This window comes from Narcine bancroftii, chromosome 12 (genome assembly GCF_036971445.1).
Source record: "Narcine bancroftii isolate sNarBan1 chromosome 12, sNarBan1.hap1, whole genome shotgun sequence".
Lineage (NCBI taxonomy): Eukaryota > Metazoa > Chordata > Chondrichthyes > Torpediniformes > Narcinidae > Narcine > Narcine bancroftii.
The window spans coordinates 93,351,159-93,366,750 of NC_091480.1; the positions used below are offsets into that span (position 1 = coordinate 93,351,159).

The window sequence follows — 15,592 nt, forward strand, 5'->3', positions numbered from 1 at the left end:
CAAAATGGATCCAAAGCTGGCTTTGAAAATAGGGAACAGAGGCCGATAGCAGAGGATTGTTTCGGTGATAAGAAACCTGTGAGCATCCAAAATTGGTGCTAGGCCTCTAATTTGTTAAATGCATCAGTGATTTACATGAGAATGTCAGAGGTAGATTCAGTACATTGATGGATGATGTGAAAATTGATGCTGATGGTGAAAAAATTAGTGAAGAACGCTTAAAAATCTACTTGCCTTCATTAAACAAGGCATGGAGAATAATAAAGTCTTGCTGCATGGAACAGACCATTCAGCCTTTTATCTCCATGCTGACCAGTGGGACCCATCTGTATTAATCTCATCTTCCAGCACTTGGCCCTTGAGCTCATTCAGATGCTTGTCCATACACTTCTCAAATGCTGTCAGCGTCTTTGCTTCCATCATTCACTCGGGCAGTGTGTTCCAGACCAGGGAACTTCCTACATTTAAACTCCAGTGACCCACATTCAGTTCTGACTTTCTGCACTGCCTGCATGGAGTTTGCATGTTCTCCCTGCAACCTATGTTTTCTCTGGATACTCCAGTTTCCTGCATGTTTGTTGGTAAATATGCCGTGATGAATTGATCCTGGTATATAGATGAGTGCCAGAATCTAGGGGAACTTAATGGACATGTAGGGGAAATGAATGGGAAGTGGGATTGCTCTGACACCAGACATACACAATGGCCAAATGGCCTTCTTCCATGCTGTATGGAATTACATCTGTTAACTTCACCAAGAGGGACTGCATTGGGAAGAGTACAAATATGATGGATACCGTGACTGGATAGGGAAGCCATTTATCAAGAAGGCAGCTTCCTTTGATATTATCAACAATTGTTTGACAGCTCTGGCTGTGCCACAGCCTCCCTCGCTCTCATTTCTCACAATTTTAGGCAAAATTAAATTTGTTTCAAAAGTAGTACACTCTGGTTGAATAGTGAGTATCTTTGTGAAGGCCAGAGTTGTCTTTCAAGGTGGGCTATGAAACAGAGATGTTGAGCGTCCAGGAACCCAAATCCCACAAAATTCTCTTCTTGTTAAGAAAATGCTAAAAAATGTTTAAATTTGGAGTTAAACACCAAATTCTGCAGACGCGGCAATTGTAGTAAAGACACACAGAAATGATGGAGGAACTCAACCGGTCTTGCAGCGTCCGTAGGAGGTAAAGATATATTACTGACTTTTGAGCCCAAGCTTTTCCTTGATGAAGGGCTCAGGCCCAAAAGGTTGGGCCCATACCTTACCACCTATGGATGTTGCGAGACCTGCTGAGTTCCTCCAGCATTTCTAAAATGTTTAAAGTTGACCAGAATGTATTATTATTAATGTAAATCCCTAGTTTTACAGCTGGAATGATATTCGACTCTGGCAGTGAGCTCAGGAAAGAGAAGTCCATGCAACTTTAAATTAGTGTCTAGTTTCCTGGAGCTCCAAGGTCACTTCTTGGTCAATAATTATTCAGCCCTTAAACGTCACTGTCTGGGATTGCTTGCTTTGTTCTTACCTGCCTTTTGGTTCGTCTCCTGAAGACCTTGTCAGGAAACTCCTGCCATGTGTTGTTATCATGAAAGCAGCCTGCAAAGATAAGATAGGATGTAAAAATACAACTGCAGTGCAAAAAGGATCACCTTCCTCATGAAGTTTCCTTTAATCTCCGGACTCGGATTCAATGAAGGAAGTGCAGTGGGTTCTAGCAGCCAGTTAAAAGTACAAAACAAAGAATTGTGCCAAACTTAGCAGTCTCAGCTCAAGTAGACTAGGACAGGATATGTCAGTCATTCTCAAAAGAGGCCATACTGAGGGCTACAGGTTGGGTGGAGAGGGGAGGCTTGAACTGAAATAATTTTTTTTTAATGTACCGGTAGTCGGTAGGAGAGAAGTATGAAAGAAACCAACTAAACTTGACTGCTTCTCAGGGAAGGGAGCTCATAAACTTTGAGCAGAGGGGCCATAGCCAAAAAAAATGGTTGTTGAGAATGGCTAAACAACATCAGCTTAAAGTAGCATTCTCGGCAGAATGTACAGGATACTGGAAAATCCCCGAAGACACAGGAATGCATTAGTCTACTGGAATACTCCTTTCATTTAAATTCCCAGTGGTGTTTATTTTCTACCCATATTTAATTCTGTCCCATGATTCATCACTTCCACATGCACACTGAGGAAAATAATAATGCCAAAAGTGTTCAAATGCTAACTTTTGAGAATAAAACCTTGAGATAACTGGTGTTATCATGTTTTTAAAAAGTTGCAATAAACATAATATGGACAATTAAAATCAAAACGTCTACAGATGCTGGAAATTAAAATAAAAACAGAAGATTCTGGAACAGCCCAGCAGGTCAGTCCACACCTGTGGGAAGAGAAACAAGTTAAAGTTTCAGGTTGAAGACCTTGAGCCAGAACTTTTCTTCAACCTGAAACTCTAGCTCCATTTCTCTTCCTACAGATGTGGCCTGACCTGCTAAATATTTCCTATTTTTATAAAGGGGAGTGATGCAGTGAAATGGGTGCTTGTTTCCAAAATGATCAGAAATTTTTTTTTTTTTAAAAATCAAGAAATCAGAAATAAAAAACTCAATGGATTAACATCACTTTTACTCTCTCTCCCCCATAAAATCAAGGAATTAAAGCATTAACCGACTTAACTCATGACCTGGTGGGGAACCCTTCTAGCTCACAGAGTTTGAATGTTTAGCAGATGCAACCTCTATGCGAATTAAAGACTCCATATTGTGGTCAACTTGCATTTCTGCCCACTTCCTCTCATATCGCTGACTCAAATAACATGCATAATAGATGAACGAGCATCCCTTACCAGATGAAGCACATCGTTCAGGGATATCAAGACGAGGAGATCTGTACACAATATGATATTGTTGTTCGTGCTGCACATAAAAGGAGAATACATCACATTTAGAGAGCTTTTAACCTACTAAGCTAGCTTACAGCTTGATGAATCCCTATATTTTTAGCTTCCATTTCAGAACACTTCATATGATTATGCCTTCTTATAGTCTGGTGATAAATGTACTCAGTGATGTGCCCCAAACCCTTATTAGATTGCAAGGGTCATTTTCTCTGAAATTTAATTAATGTAATAAAGGTTTCTACTGTTTCACACATCCATCCACTGTAATGAAACAAGCTGAACAGCAATATAATCAGCCGTAAGGATTGGATGGCAAAAGCAGGCAAGTTGTCAGAAGAAACATCCACTGTAAACAAAGTACAGAGGAAGGGAGGGGTGACATTTGCATAACCTATGAAAATGTACAGACTTGATTGGGAGTTAACGTGAAAGAAGTCTGCCTCTCCACCCAGCCACAGGAATGCTCAAAGTTTCAATCGTGTTAGTAAATATGAACAGAGGCGTCTGGAGTCACGAGTACAGAAGGCATTTTTGGAGCCCACCAAGGAAATGAGTTGTTTTGGCTTTTTTTTTTCTCCGAGAAATCAACAATATTTCTATCTTTCTAAAAGATCTTTGCAGTATCTGGCAATCATAACTCCTTATGAAAAGTAAACCCATCTGTCTACACTGCAATAACCTAATTATTGTTTCACCCTTTGCTTTATTTATAGCACTGCCAAGAGAACCTCTTGTCAGTAAGTTGAACGATGGTTGACAATTAGTAATCTATTACTATGAGAAAAGTGAAGACACATTCATTAAACTCATGAATACAGTTATTAGGTTTGAAAAATTAATGTAGGTTGAACATTATGCACAGGTGTCTGGGAAGATTGCTGCTTCGAACTGCCATGATTTAATTTGTACCCCAAGAAACGGTTAATGGTAAGCTAACACATCATCCAGTTAAAACTGGCTCTTCCATCCTCAAACTCAAATGTTTAGGGTTTATATAGAGAGTGAAACACAAAAGTCCTCAGATGCTGTGAATGCCGTAAAAACACACAGAAATGCTGGTCTCGCAGCATCCGTATGAGGTAAAGATCTTTCACCGACGTTTCAGACCTGAGCCCTTCTTCAAGGAATAAGCAAAGAACAGGTTGGCGTAGGATGAAGACTGCAGACTGGCAGGGGGAGGAGACCAGACCAACAAAAGGGGTTAATTGTGTACAATGAGAGGAGAGGTGAGAAATGATTTTGGTTCTGTGAAAGGTGACAGAGGGTAGTGGGGGGGGGGGGGTGGTGGGGAGAAAGAAAGAGAGAGAGAGAGATGGAGCTGGGGGTAAGGTGATGGTGGAAGAAGAAGGGGGAGGTTTAACGGAAACTGGAGAAGATGATGTTAATGCCATCTAGTTGGAGGTTTCCCAGATGGAAGATGAGGTGTTTTTCCTCCAATTTGCAGGTGGTCTCAGTCTAGCAGTGCATGAGACTATGGAACAGGCATATCAGCGAGGGACGGTGACGGGGTTTATATATATTCCTGCAAGATGTTTCTTTCACAAGGGCTCTCAATCTCAGCACAGTGAGGCGATTCCACGCCTTGACGAAAGATTCTGGCCTGAAACATTGACCATTTTTTCTCTCCTGCTGCTCCTTTAGCAGATTTGTTTACCATCACTAGGAAGTTGCCCTCCAAGCCAAACACCACCCTGACTTGGAATTCCATCACTGTTGCTGGGTCAAAATTCCCTCCCTAACAACATTTTGGGCACCCGTGCCCTTCGAGGACTGCAGTGGTTCACCACCATCTGCTCAAAAGATGGGCAATTAAATGCTGGCTCAGTCTGAGAAGCCCACATCTGCTGAATGAATCTGTTCTCAGGTCAATGATGTCAGAGACAGACTGCCAAGAGTTGGGTATCATCATACACTGTTGAAGTCCAACTCAGAGAGTAGAGGTTGCAATCTTAGAACCCTGATAAGTTCCACTGCCTTTTCTATTAAAGCCCTGCAGGATTATCTAAAGCCAAGTTCTAGCCTAGGAGGGTGCATCTTAGAACCCTGATAAGTTCCACTGCCTTTTCTATTAAAGCCCTGCAGGATTATCTAAAGCCAAGTTCTAGCCTAGGAGGGTGCATCTTAGAACCCTGATAAGTTCCACTGCCTTTTCTATTAAAGCCCCCTGCAGGATTATCTAAAGCCAAGTTCTAGCCTAGGAGGGTGCATCTTAGAACCCTGATAAGTTCCACTGCCTTTTCTATTAAAGCCCTGCAGGATTATCTAAAGCCAAGTTCTAGCCTAGGAGGGTGCAATCTTGGGTGGAAGAACAGAGTCTCAATGAGTGGCAGGGTGCACAGTATGACTTACAGCGAGGTGGGACTGGACCTTCAGCACTTGAAGGACCTCACATGTTATTGCGCAGTAGGTTATTGCTTCCCAGATAAAAATAAACCCTCCTCCAAGTTAGGGAGTGTCAGTGGTGGAGTAGTCCATTGTGCTCATTCTTAAAAACATTTACTGCAAATCTCAGCCAGCAACCAAGGATAGCCTTTAAAATCAAAATATATTTCTGAATATTCTATGCCATTGAGCATCCACCCTCTTGGGTAGTGAACTCCAAACATTCACAACCATCTGGGTGAAGATTCTTTTCCTGAATGATTGATCCCTTACTTAAGACTAGGTACCCCAACTAGGGAGCCATCAAGCATCTCAAGCTCTGCAAGAATTCTGTATTTTGAAATGAAATAATTTCTCATTCTTCTGCATTTGAGAGTGAAGAATAATGTCTCCTCACGTAACCAACCATCATTCCAGGAAGTGGTCAAGGAACAGTCCTCCCTGAAGCAGTTCTATTTGGATAATGTTCCTTAATGTCATGTTTAATCTGAGAATAGCTTTGTCTTATTAAATAGCTATGAAGCATAGAACCCTTCTTCCCCCATCACGTTTGCCTCTTTCCAGGAGCTGTAAATCCTTATGCAGTTAAGAAAGAAAATCTTGTCAATTATCCTCATATTTCTAAGTGCTATTCAAATAATTTATAAAGCAGGTCTTTTCAAATTTCATTGATAACCATCTCTTCATCTGAAACACATTAGCTGGGTAAAGTTACCAAAAGCATAAATGCCTGGGCTTACCTGATCAGTCATGTTGCCTGTTTGTTGAATAATGTAAGTGTAATTCCCATCATAAAATACACCACTTGAGAAAAGGAATTAAAAAAAAGGTTAGTTTAAAATATCGTGGAAAGTCTACGCAAAATATCTTTACAATTGTGATCATGTCAACTGAGAAAGGACTTTTCAGACTAATCTCATTCAGACTAATGTTTGGACTGCATTTTTTTATATACTTCAGCTGATTAAGTGCTCACTGGGGGGGGGGAATGATACACGATTGTAGTAAGACCAAACCGAAATGCTGGAGTAACTCAGCCGATCCTTCCATGTCCATAGTGAAACACAAAAGTCTGCAGACACTGTGATTGTAGTAAAAACACACCAAAATGCTGGAGGAGCTCAGATGGTGTTTTCAGCGCCTATAGGAGACAGGGATATATTGCCTACATTTCAGACCTGAGGCCTTCTGCAAGGAATAAGCCAGAAGCAGAAAGTCTCAGGAAATCTCAGGAATCAGACATTGCTGGCAGGGGGAGGAATCCAGTCCAACAGAAAGTGTTCATTTGGATATGGTAAAGGTTAAGAATTTATTATGTTTGTGTGAAAGAAGACAGAATGGAGAGACAGCAATAGGAAAAAACAATGAGGGGAGGGGGAGAGGGGTGTTAACAAAAGCCAGGAAAGTTGATAGTGCCATCAGTTTGGACGGGGCCCAGTCAGAGATGAGGTGTTGCTCCTCCAATTTGCATGCATCTCAGTCTGGCAGTGCATGAGACCATGGACAGACATGTCAGCAAGGGAATGGGATGGAGAATTGGAATGGGATGGAGAACTGAAATGGGTGGCCACTGGGAGATCCAGCATCCATAGGCGACAAAGACATATTGCTGATGTTTGGGACTTGAGCTCTTCTCTAAATAACACCTTTTATTGGTATGGACTCCTCCCCCCCCAGCCAGCATTGTCCGTATTCAGAGATTTCCCATTTTTTGCTTATTCCTTGAATATATTTCTGTCTCCTATGAATGCTGAAAGACTGGCAAATTGCTCATTGGAGTATTTTTGAATGATTCAAGGGTTTCTGCCTCTACTATCCTCATGAACAGCAAGTTCCAGGACCTCAACACACTTTTTTGTAAAAATCATCCTCAACCCCTGGCTCCTGCTTCTCATCAAGTACTGGATCGTAGCTTCACTTTCCATGAGCCACAACTTGATATTCACCTGTGAGTTGCACACCTGAACTGTTTTCTTGCAGTGACTGTAATGGTAGAACGTGGGCTGTGACACTGCACCCATCTCAGTCTCGTGCAATGTGTCCAAACATTTTTATACCATATATATATTAGTGCAATAGTCAAGTTTTGGGGACAAATTTTTTGGGTCAAATTTGGGGGGTTGACTTTTACTTGGATACTACTTTTAACTGCGATAAGTATCTGTGTTGTTCAGGCATCGGGAGCTCAGCTGGCCAGGACTGGATGGTAAGTCCGCATTCAGGGCATCAGGAGCTCCGGTTGGCTGGCAGCTGGGGTGAGGATCCATGGTCAGGATGTCCAGAGCTCCAGTGGGCAGGCGGCCAGAGTGAGAATTCGCAGTCGAGGCGTCGAGAGCTCTGGTGGGTGGGTGGCTTGGGTTGGGGTGTCGGGAGCTTTGATGGGCAGGTGGCCTGTTTCAAAAATAGGGGGCTCAACATTTTAACATGTGATATATGGAAAATACGCAGATTTTAAGCCAATCATGGGGTGGGGGGAGTTGACTTTAACATGGGATCAACTATTACACAAGTATATACGGTAGTTTACACTGCTGACATCCACACCATCTCTCTTTTGATTCCTTGGGTAAGCATCATCCAACCAGCTTCTCTGCAGACTTGTTGAACATCTAGAGCAGGGGTGTCAAACTCAAATTCACAGAGGGCCAAAATTAAAAACTTGGACTAAGTCGTGGGCCAAACTAAATATTTATTGAAAATTTTCAACAACGTCTGCATGTTTTCTCTTCTTTCAACATATGTAATGTTAAACTTTTTCTTATTAAAATAAATATTTAATAATAGTTTTGATTAAACTCTTTCCAGAAGAAGCATTAACAAATGAGAAATAAAATATTCAATAAATAATATTTCTCTATAGCCTTTAAGCTCCTTTTAAATGTATTTTTTTCACAAGCCAACAAGTCAAAAAAATAACAACTTGCTTCAATGAAAATCCAATCTTTCAACGATGAACAGTCCAAAGTTAACCAAAGAAAATATGAATCCAAGCTTAGCTGTGATTTACTCTGATGCACCTGGGTCTAAACCAGATCCTTGGCATCTCTTCTTAGATGCAAGTTCATCAGACTCTGGGATCAGAGTTTGCCTCCCACCTGTGTTGAAAGGTCCTGTTTTCTGTCTTTCGTTTGGCCATTTCTCGTAAGGGGTTTATTACATGTGAGTTCGGCGACAGGTCGCAGATACTAATGGAAGTAAAGAGAGGAGGTGGGGCGATTAGCGGGCTGACGGGCCGGCGCCAATGCATTTGCAAAGCATTCTGGGATTTGTAGTATTAGCTGTGCATGCGCTATACTGGTGCGGCGGCCAGCTCTAATACATATTTGATATGATCTTGCGGGCCATATGTAATTATATCACGGGCCAAATTTGGCCCGCGGGCCTGAGTTTGACATGTGTGGTCTAGAGCATGCATCTCGTTAGACTTAACACCATCACCCTAAGATTGGTCGCTGCCTTCAGGAGGATTTGACACCATCTACAAAAGTTTAAATCTTAATATTTAGACATACAGTATGGTAACAGGCCATTTCGGCCCATGAGCCCGAGCTGCCCAATTACACCCAATTAACCCTTCAACCCCTGGTATGTTTCAAACGGAGAGAGGAAACCAGAGCCCCCAGGGAAAACCCACGGAGACACAGGAAAACATACAAACTCCTATGAGACGGTGCGGGATTTGAACCCTGGTCTCAATTGCTGGTTCTGCAACAGCATTGCATTAACCACTATGCCAGCTGTGGTGTCTGCCACCGGTTCCCCTTGCACCAACATCTTCCCATCACAGAACTGATGGGATTTTACACCAGAGCCATAGCACTCAACCTGCACTCGGAACCTGATTCTATCCCCAAACAGCATACCTCATCCACCACGTGCACCTTCAATGTCCTCTTCAACGTTCACTATTTGTAGAAATTATGTTCCATTTCCATCATGTCCACATTGCCCACATGCACTTCTGGCCTTTCATGATCATGCCCCATAATACTTGCAATGCCTTAAGCCCTTTGCCCTACTGCTGGGGATTCAATATTTCAAGTTCAACTTCAGATGGGGTTGGGGTTCTGTAGCTTTGTGTGTTTATCTGCAGTCTTCCAGAGTTGACTCTTGTCTCACACAGGAACTGCTCCCTCGAGCTGTGAACCTTGGGAATCCGCAGGTATTATGACAAGCAAAACTGCAACTCTCTCTTTTCAATAAAGAAAAGATCGAAGGATTTTTCCATGCTTCTGTTTGCGTCAAAACAGAAGCAGTCGGTAGTTTCATTTCTTGGTGCGATGCAACATCCTTCAAATTCACAGTTTTATTTCAGCTCATACCCAACACCCAACCCCAACCAACCAATTTTCCCCTGCAACCGCTGCAATCGTGTCTGCCTGTCCCGCATCGGACTTGTCAGCCACAAACGAGCCTGCAGCTGACGTGGACTTTTTACCCCCTCCATAAATCTTCGTCCGCGAAGCCAAGCCAAAGAAGACAGAAGTGGTAAAAATCTCTCCCTTTACTTTGCTCTGGTTTATCTGCCACAGTCAGCTCAATATACAGTGAACTTTCTTTCAATCTCTCCATTCTCTAGATCTGCCAGGGTGGGGGGGGGGGGGGGTGTGCGGGGGTGAAACGACACGTCATTTTTAAAAATAAAAGCCTTGTTTTCTTTTCACCTCACTTAACAGAATTCTTTTTTTGCACAGACAGTCAGTCGAAGTTCAGAAGAAACCAAAACTTGATGGCTTCACAGGGAAGGGTGCCCATAAATTTTGAGCAGAGTCCGAGGGCCGTAGCTGTAGATCACTAGTCCTCAACCTTCCCCCACCCCCACCATTCACATACCACCTTAAGTAATCTCTTTCTCACCACAGAACACCTATGAGGTGGTATGCGAGTGGGTTTTAAAAAATGGTTGAGAATTACTGCTCTTTCCAATCTAAAAGTTCAAGCAGCTCAGTTTGCTTCCAGAAGTTCTCTCAAGAATTAGACAGCTCACTGTATCTCTGTGCATGTTCATATGTCATTTCCAGTGGGTGGGGTATTCCAAGCCTGGAACAGTGCCACCATTCACCAGTCTGGCACTGTTTCTCAGTACCACCTGACTCGCTCTCTAAGATATTGGAAACAATGCAAATTCTCCCCAAAAATCTTACAGAGCCAGCCAGCAACCTTACAATTTCTTTCTTTCCAAGTACTTGCTTCTGAAACTAGCTGCTTGTCACATGAAATGATCCTTAAACAGCATCAACTATGCTCGTACTCATTTTGGTACATGCACCAGTGACGCATCCAGCCTGCTAGTGATGTTGCATTATCCCACTTGGAGCCTTAATTTGTCTGGCCGTGCCTGCTCATTTGAAACCATGTCCATGAGAGGCAGAAGCCAGTTATTGCCTTCCTCATCCCAACTCCACTTCACCCCCTTTATACAATCAAACACATGGAACTGGGGCATAGTTGCCATGCAATGGCACACAGCATGTTGAAATTATGTCACAGAAAATCTAGGTCGCTCTGTGCAACTATCAGTCAAAGCAGTGGAAACAAATCATTCTAATTTCAGTCTGCTGAAATGGAAATGGTTCCGTGTTGGTGGGCTACTGCCAATTTGATCCCCCCCCCTTATTCCCTGCCCAAATCAAGAGCAAATTTTATAAGAGTGTTGCCCCAACGTCAATATTCAAAACTGGCTGTTTCTAGGGCATGTTGAAAAATTTTTGAAAATATTTAGCAGATAATTTTGTGAATAGGCAATTCATTTCTCATTTAAAATTGCAACAACATTTTCCTTCAATAATATAAATTAAAATGTTTGACCGGCTGAATAATGGCAGAGGGAGACTTGCATTTCAAGATGTCATCACAACCTATCAGGTCTTCGAGGAAGGCGGCTGTTTGGTGTGTTGGGTATTATCTTCAATACAATCTCCTCACAGCCCCCATTCACCCTCCCCAGCATTCCATACTTCCAACCCCACAAATACCTCAGCCAATGTGCATCTACGAGACTTTCATAGAACCATAGAACATAAACAGGCCCTTCAGCCCATCTAGTCTGTGCCAAATTATTATTCCACAGTCCCAATGACCTGCACCCAATCCATCGCCCTCCATACCCCTCCCATCCTTGCATAAGTGTCAAAATCGAGCCCACAGCTCATTGCACACTCGACTCACTCTCTGGTTGAAGACGCTCTCCCTAAACATCTCAATTTCACCTTTAATCCATGTCCTCTAATTCCTGTTTCACCCAACCTTAGAGGAAAAGGCTTGTATTTTGCTCTATCTACATACTCCTCATAATGTAATATACCTTTCAGTGGGTATCCATACTTACTTCAATCCATTGCACGTTGACATGGCCACAAATGAGTTGGAGACTCCTCTGATTTCCCCATGGTAGTAACAATGTTCACCACCCTGAGAATGGACAACGGTAGGATTAGTGTTATACCACATACTGTTCACTAAACCAGAATGCCAAACTCATTCCTGGTCACCTAAAGCTCCCCATCCAACAATAGGCCAGTTCAATGAGATATTGGAATCAAAGCAGAAGAGCTCTGAATGGAGATGAGTTTGAAGCAGGCTTCACAACCATAGCTGGGCATCGATCAGAAATACAACTTGATCTGAAAAGAAATTGAAGTAATGGACCCTTTGAAAGGTAGAAAATATTTAGGAAATAATGAAGCAGGATTCACTTAATGCAAAATTATTAATTACAGCACATAAATTAGGAGAAGCACCTTATAACATTTCCAACACAAGCCTAAAGGGATGGATCAATTTGCTTCCATGAGAACATCCCAGGTTTGAGACAGACTCGAACCCGTTACTATTTCCAATGCTGACAGAGACACAGATGGAATAAATTCATAAATTCTCTAAAAACACAGAGAAATGCTAGAGGAACTAGCCAGTCTTGCAGTGTTCATAGGAGGTAAAGATATATTCCAGACATTTTGAGTGTGAGCCCTTCTTCAAGGAATAAGCAAAGACAGGAAGAAGTAAGAATGAAGAGATTGAAGGCTGGCTTGGGGAGGAATCCAGACCAACAAAAGGTGTTAATTAAATATGATAAGTGGGAAGGGGAGATTTGATTTTGGCTCTGTGGAAAAAAAAACAGAGGGAAAAAGGAGACCGAGCTGGGGGAGAGACAACAGGGAGAAGAAGAATGGCAGGGGGGAGGGTTTAACGCAAACCGGAGAAATTGGTTAATGCCATCTGGTGAGAGGGGGCCCAGATGGAAGATGCAGTGCTGTTCCTACAATTTGTGGGTGGTCTCAGGAGTGGCGTATGGCATGTGCCTGGGGCACCATTTGAAGAGGATGGGGTGCCAATTGAAGGGGGCACTACGAAAGGAAGACAGATGGGTCCCCCACTCAGCGCCACCACCCCCACCCCAGACATACAAAGAACACACACCTGTTCCTTCTACAATCAGTACACTCATCCTCCTTCCTCATCCTAGCGTTCGCTCTCAATTATACTACACCAAATAGATCATGGGACCTCCTGATTGCCATTTATTTTGACGCATTGGCCACCCCTGCCATAGGCGCTATTATGCTTAGATGCACCCCTGGGTCTCAGTCTGGCAGTGCACGAGACCATGAACAGACAAGGGAATGGGATGGGGAACTGAAATGGGTGGCCACTAGGAGATCCACGGTATTCTCTGTCCGGTGGGATTGGAGGTTCAGAGAGGTGTAGGGATGGGAGCAAATGAAATCGACCAAAGGAATTGATGCAAAATGCTCAAAAGCTCATTTTGTGCACCCGACCAAATGGAGCCATGACTCTTCACATCGAGGACTGAGTCACAGTTGAGGAGATCTTGGAGCGCTTCCTTCCCTGACTGCCTCCCTGCCCTTGATGAGCTCAACACCACTCTAGGTTATCACGGGGTGCTGAGGGACCCACTGAAACTCTCAGCATGTTGCTGAGGGCTCTGCTCTCTCTCCATCCTCCCTCTGTCTTAGTCACAGGATTTCTGCCGGGCCTCTGCCAACAGAGTGGCACCTCCATCCCAGGAATGGCTTAATTGGTGGTTTATTAGCTTCACGTATTTCCTGGTCAATGTAGAGGTAAAGGTACGTCTGGTTTAGATTGGCGTTAATCCATACATCAAATACGTGAATAAGAACCAAAATATTAATACATAAATACAACTGGGTTAACCCTTGTGCTGGGACACTGAGGAAGCCTTAGATTGTGTGTTGCCTGGCAACAAAAGCAATCTGGAATTCCATTAGCCCTGACCAAGGAGAGCGAGGGGCTCTGGAATGTGGGGTGCCTGGCAACAACAACTTGGCTGATAAATTGCCAATAATCTCGTTTCTCTCCACTCAGTTAATGTAATATAATGGGAAGTCAAACCATTTGACGTTAACCAAAGATTCTGGCATCCAGAGCAATATACAAACGTGCTGGAGAAACCCAGCAGGTCACGCAGCATCCATAGGAAGTAAAGGGTAACCAACGTTTCAGGCCTGGGTCCTTCACTAGGAATAAGGAAAAAGATGGGTGGATGCCTGTATAAAAAGGTGGGGGAGTGAGGAGGAGGTAAGCTGAGGAGAGAGGATGGGGAGCAACGAGGAACACAGGCTACCAGGTACGAGGTAATAGGTAGATACGGGTGGTAGCCTGAGAAGTGATGGGGTTAAAGGGGTCTCTGATAGGAGAAAGAAGGGAAGGGGGTGGGGAGCTGGAGGCAAGGAGACAGTGATAGAAAAGAGAACGACATGGTGGACTAGGGTTAATGGAAATTGAAAAGCATTTTACTGCCATTAGTGCTCATTACAAGCAATCTCCTGTCATGAAACAAATTGAAAATAACCTAGTTACACAGGGTATCATCTGCTAAATATTTCAGAACTTGTTATTTTCGTTAGAGTCCAGGCCCATTTATACCTGGGTGATTTTATCCTGTCACAACACAACTACTATTCAGATTAGTTTAGTTGAAATTATATCGCATATACTTTATAAAAAGAATTGTTCAGGCTGCAAATGGGCCATTTTATTCACGAAAGGCTTTTTGGATCACAACTGAACCCTAAGTACCTAAAAATCTGTTTCACAGTCGTTTCATGAATTTTATATTTCACATTGAGATATATTAGTAAGTCCTAAAGCCAGAATAAAAGAAAATAAAATTCATTGGTTAACTTCAAGTTAATCCACCAATATCACAGAAAAAAATGCACAGACCTAATGTTGTCCTAAAATATAAATGAGCAACTTCACAGATGTATGGGTGACTGTTAAAAGTGATTCAGGTCTGGGTGATTAAAAAAAAGAATGGATTGCATCCTTCCTCTGCCTCAGACATATTGATCCCTCACGATGAAGATTATGTGCTTTCATAGAACATCCCTTTGCAAGAACTGATCCAATTCCCAGTAAAAAGCTACCTTTGCTTCAAATTTGACAAGGTAGTGTGCCGTGGGGAAGAAAGATCCATTAATTCACAAGGGAAAATGCTTCAGCTTGGTGAGACTGTTCCCCGGGTACAAGTGAACAGAGTCCTCTTGGAAAAGGCTAAGTGCACAAAAGCAATGGTCAAGGAACAGTGAGACACGGGGTTTGGTAACAACTGCAGAGCAAGAGACATCATTCCGTTTTCAACTGCATCTTTTATTTATGGAGCCTGAAGACTAACATTAAAATTTGCTGAAACTCCATTATCTTCATGCAATTGGGGGCTGGGGGAATCTAATTTTCAATGAAAAGCTGGAGGGACATCTTAAAAGACCATTGCTATGTTCTTTGAGGAGAGGGCCAAGGTAGGAGAGATAAAGACAAAAAGCTATTCTACATTTCATAGACAGTATTATTTTATTGAAACTCTTTTCCTGGAATTAAGGGCTCATTCCAAGCCACAACTCCACAAATGATGTCAAAATACAGAAATGCTGGAGGAACTCAGCCAATCTCGCAGCATCCGCAGGAGGTAAAGATATATTACTGATGTTTCTGGGCCTGAACCCATCCTCAAGGTAAGATAATAACTCTTTGCCATAGCTCTCAATTTCACCAGGGAATCTGGATTCCTGATGAAGGGCCCAGGCCCAAAACACTGGTTTCCTTTTACTTCCTATGGATGCTGTGCGATCTGCTGAGTTTCTCCAGCACTTCTGTGTGTTACGCATTTGTAATGGAGGATTTAGACCAGCTTTTGCAAGAATGTATGCATGTGAATCAGAAGACATAATCTAAATTCCACCATGGGGCCCAGAGATGCAGATGACATAATCTAATTTACACCATGAGGCCCAGAGATGGAGTTGTCTTTTGTTGGTTGCAGACTGTCAGGAGAC

General features: G+C 42.8%; 1 protein-coding gene across 5 annotated transcripts in view; it reads right to left on the reverse strand.

Annotated features, from left to right (window-relative positions):
- The window catches only part of LOC138746547 (disintegrin and metalloproteinase domain-containing protein 11-like), a 113,846-nt gene that overhangs the window by 57,740 nt on the left and 40,514 nt on the right, over positions 1-15,592 (reverse strand). For 4 of the 5 annotated variants that reach the window (XR_011347020.1, XM_069904817.1, XM_069904818.1 and 1 more), the window contains exons 5-8: positions 11,605-11,687; positions 6,017-6,080; positions 2,841-2,910; positions 1,527-1,597 (exon numbers count right to left, since the gene is read on the reverse strand). Coding sequence is in view for 4 of the 5 variants with exons in the window: in XM_069904817.1 (XP_069760918.1) it covers positions 1,527-1,597; positions 2,841-2,910; positions 6,017-6,080; positions 11,605-11,687 (288 nt within the window). In the remaining variant the exon portion in view is untranslated. Of the gene's footprint in view, positions 1-1,526; positions 1,598-2,840; positions 2,911-6,016; positions 6,081-11,604; positions 11,688-12,695; positions 12,917-15,592 lie in introns of those variants that run through there. The other variant, XM_069904820.1, reaches the window with a different exon arrangement.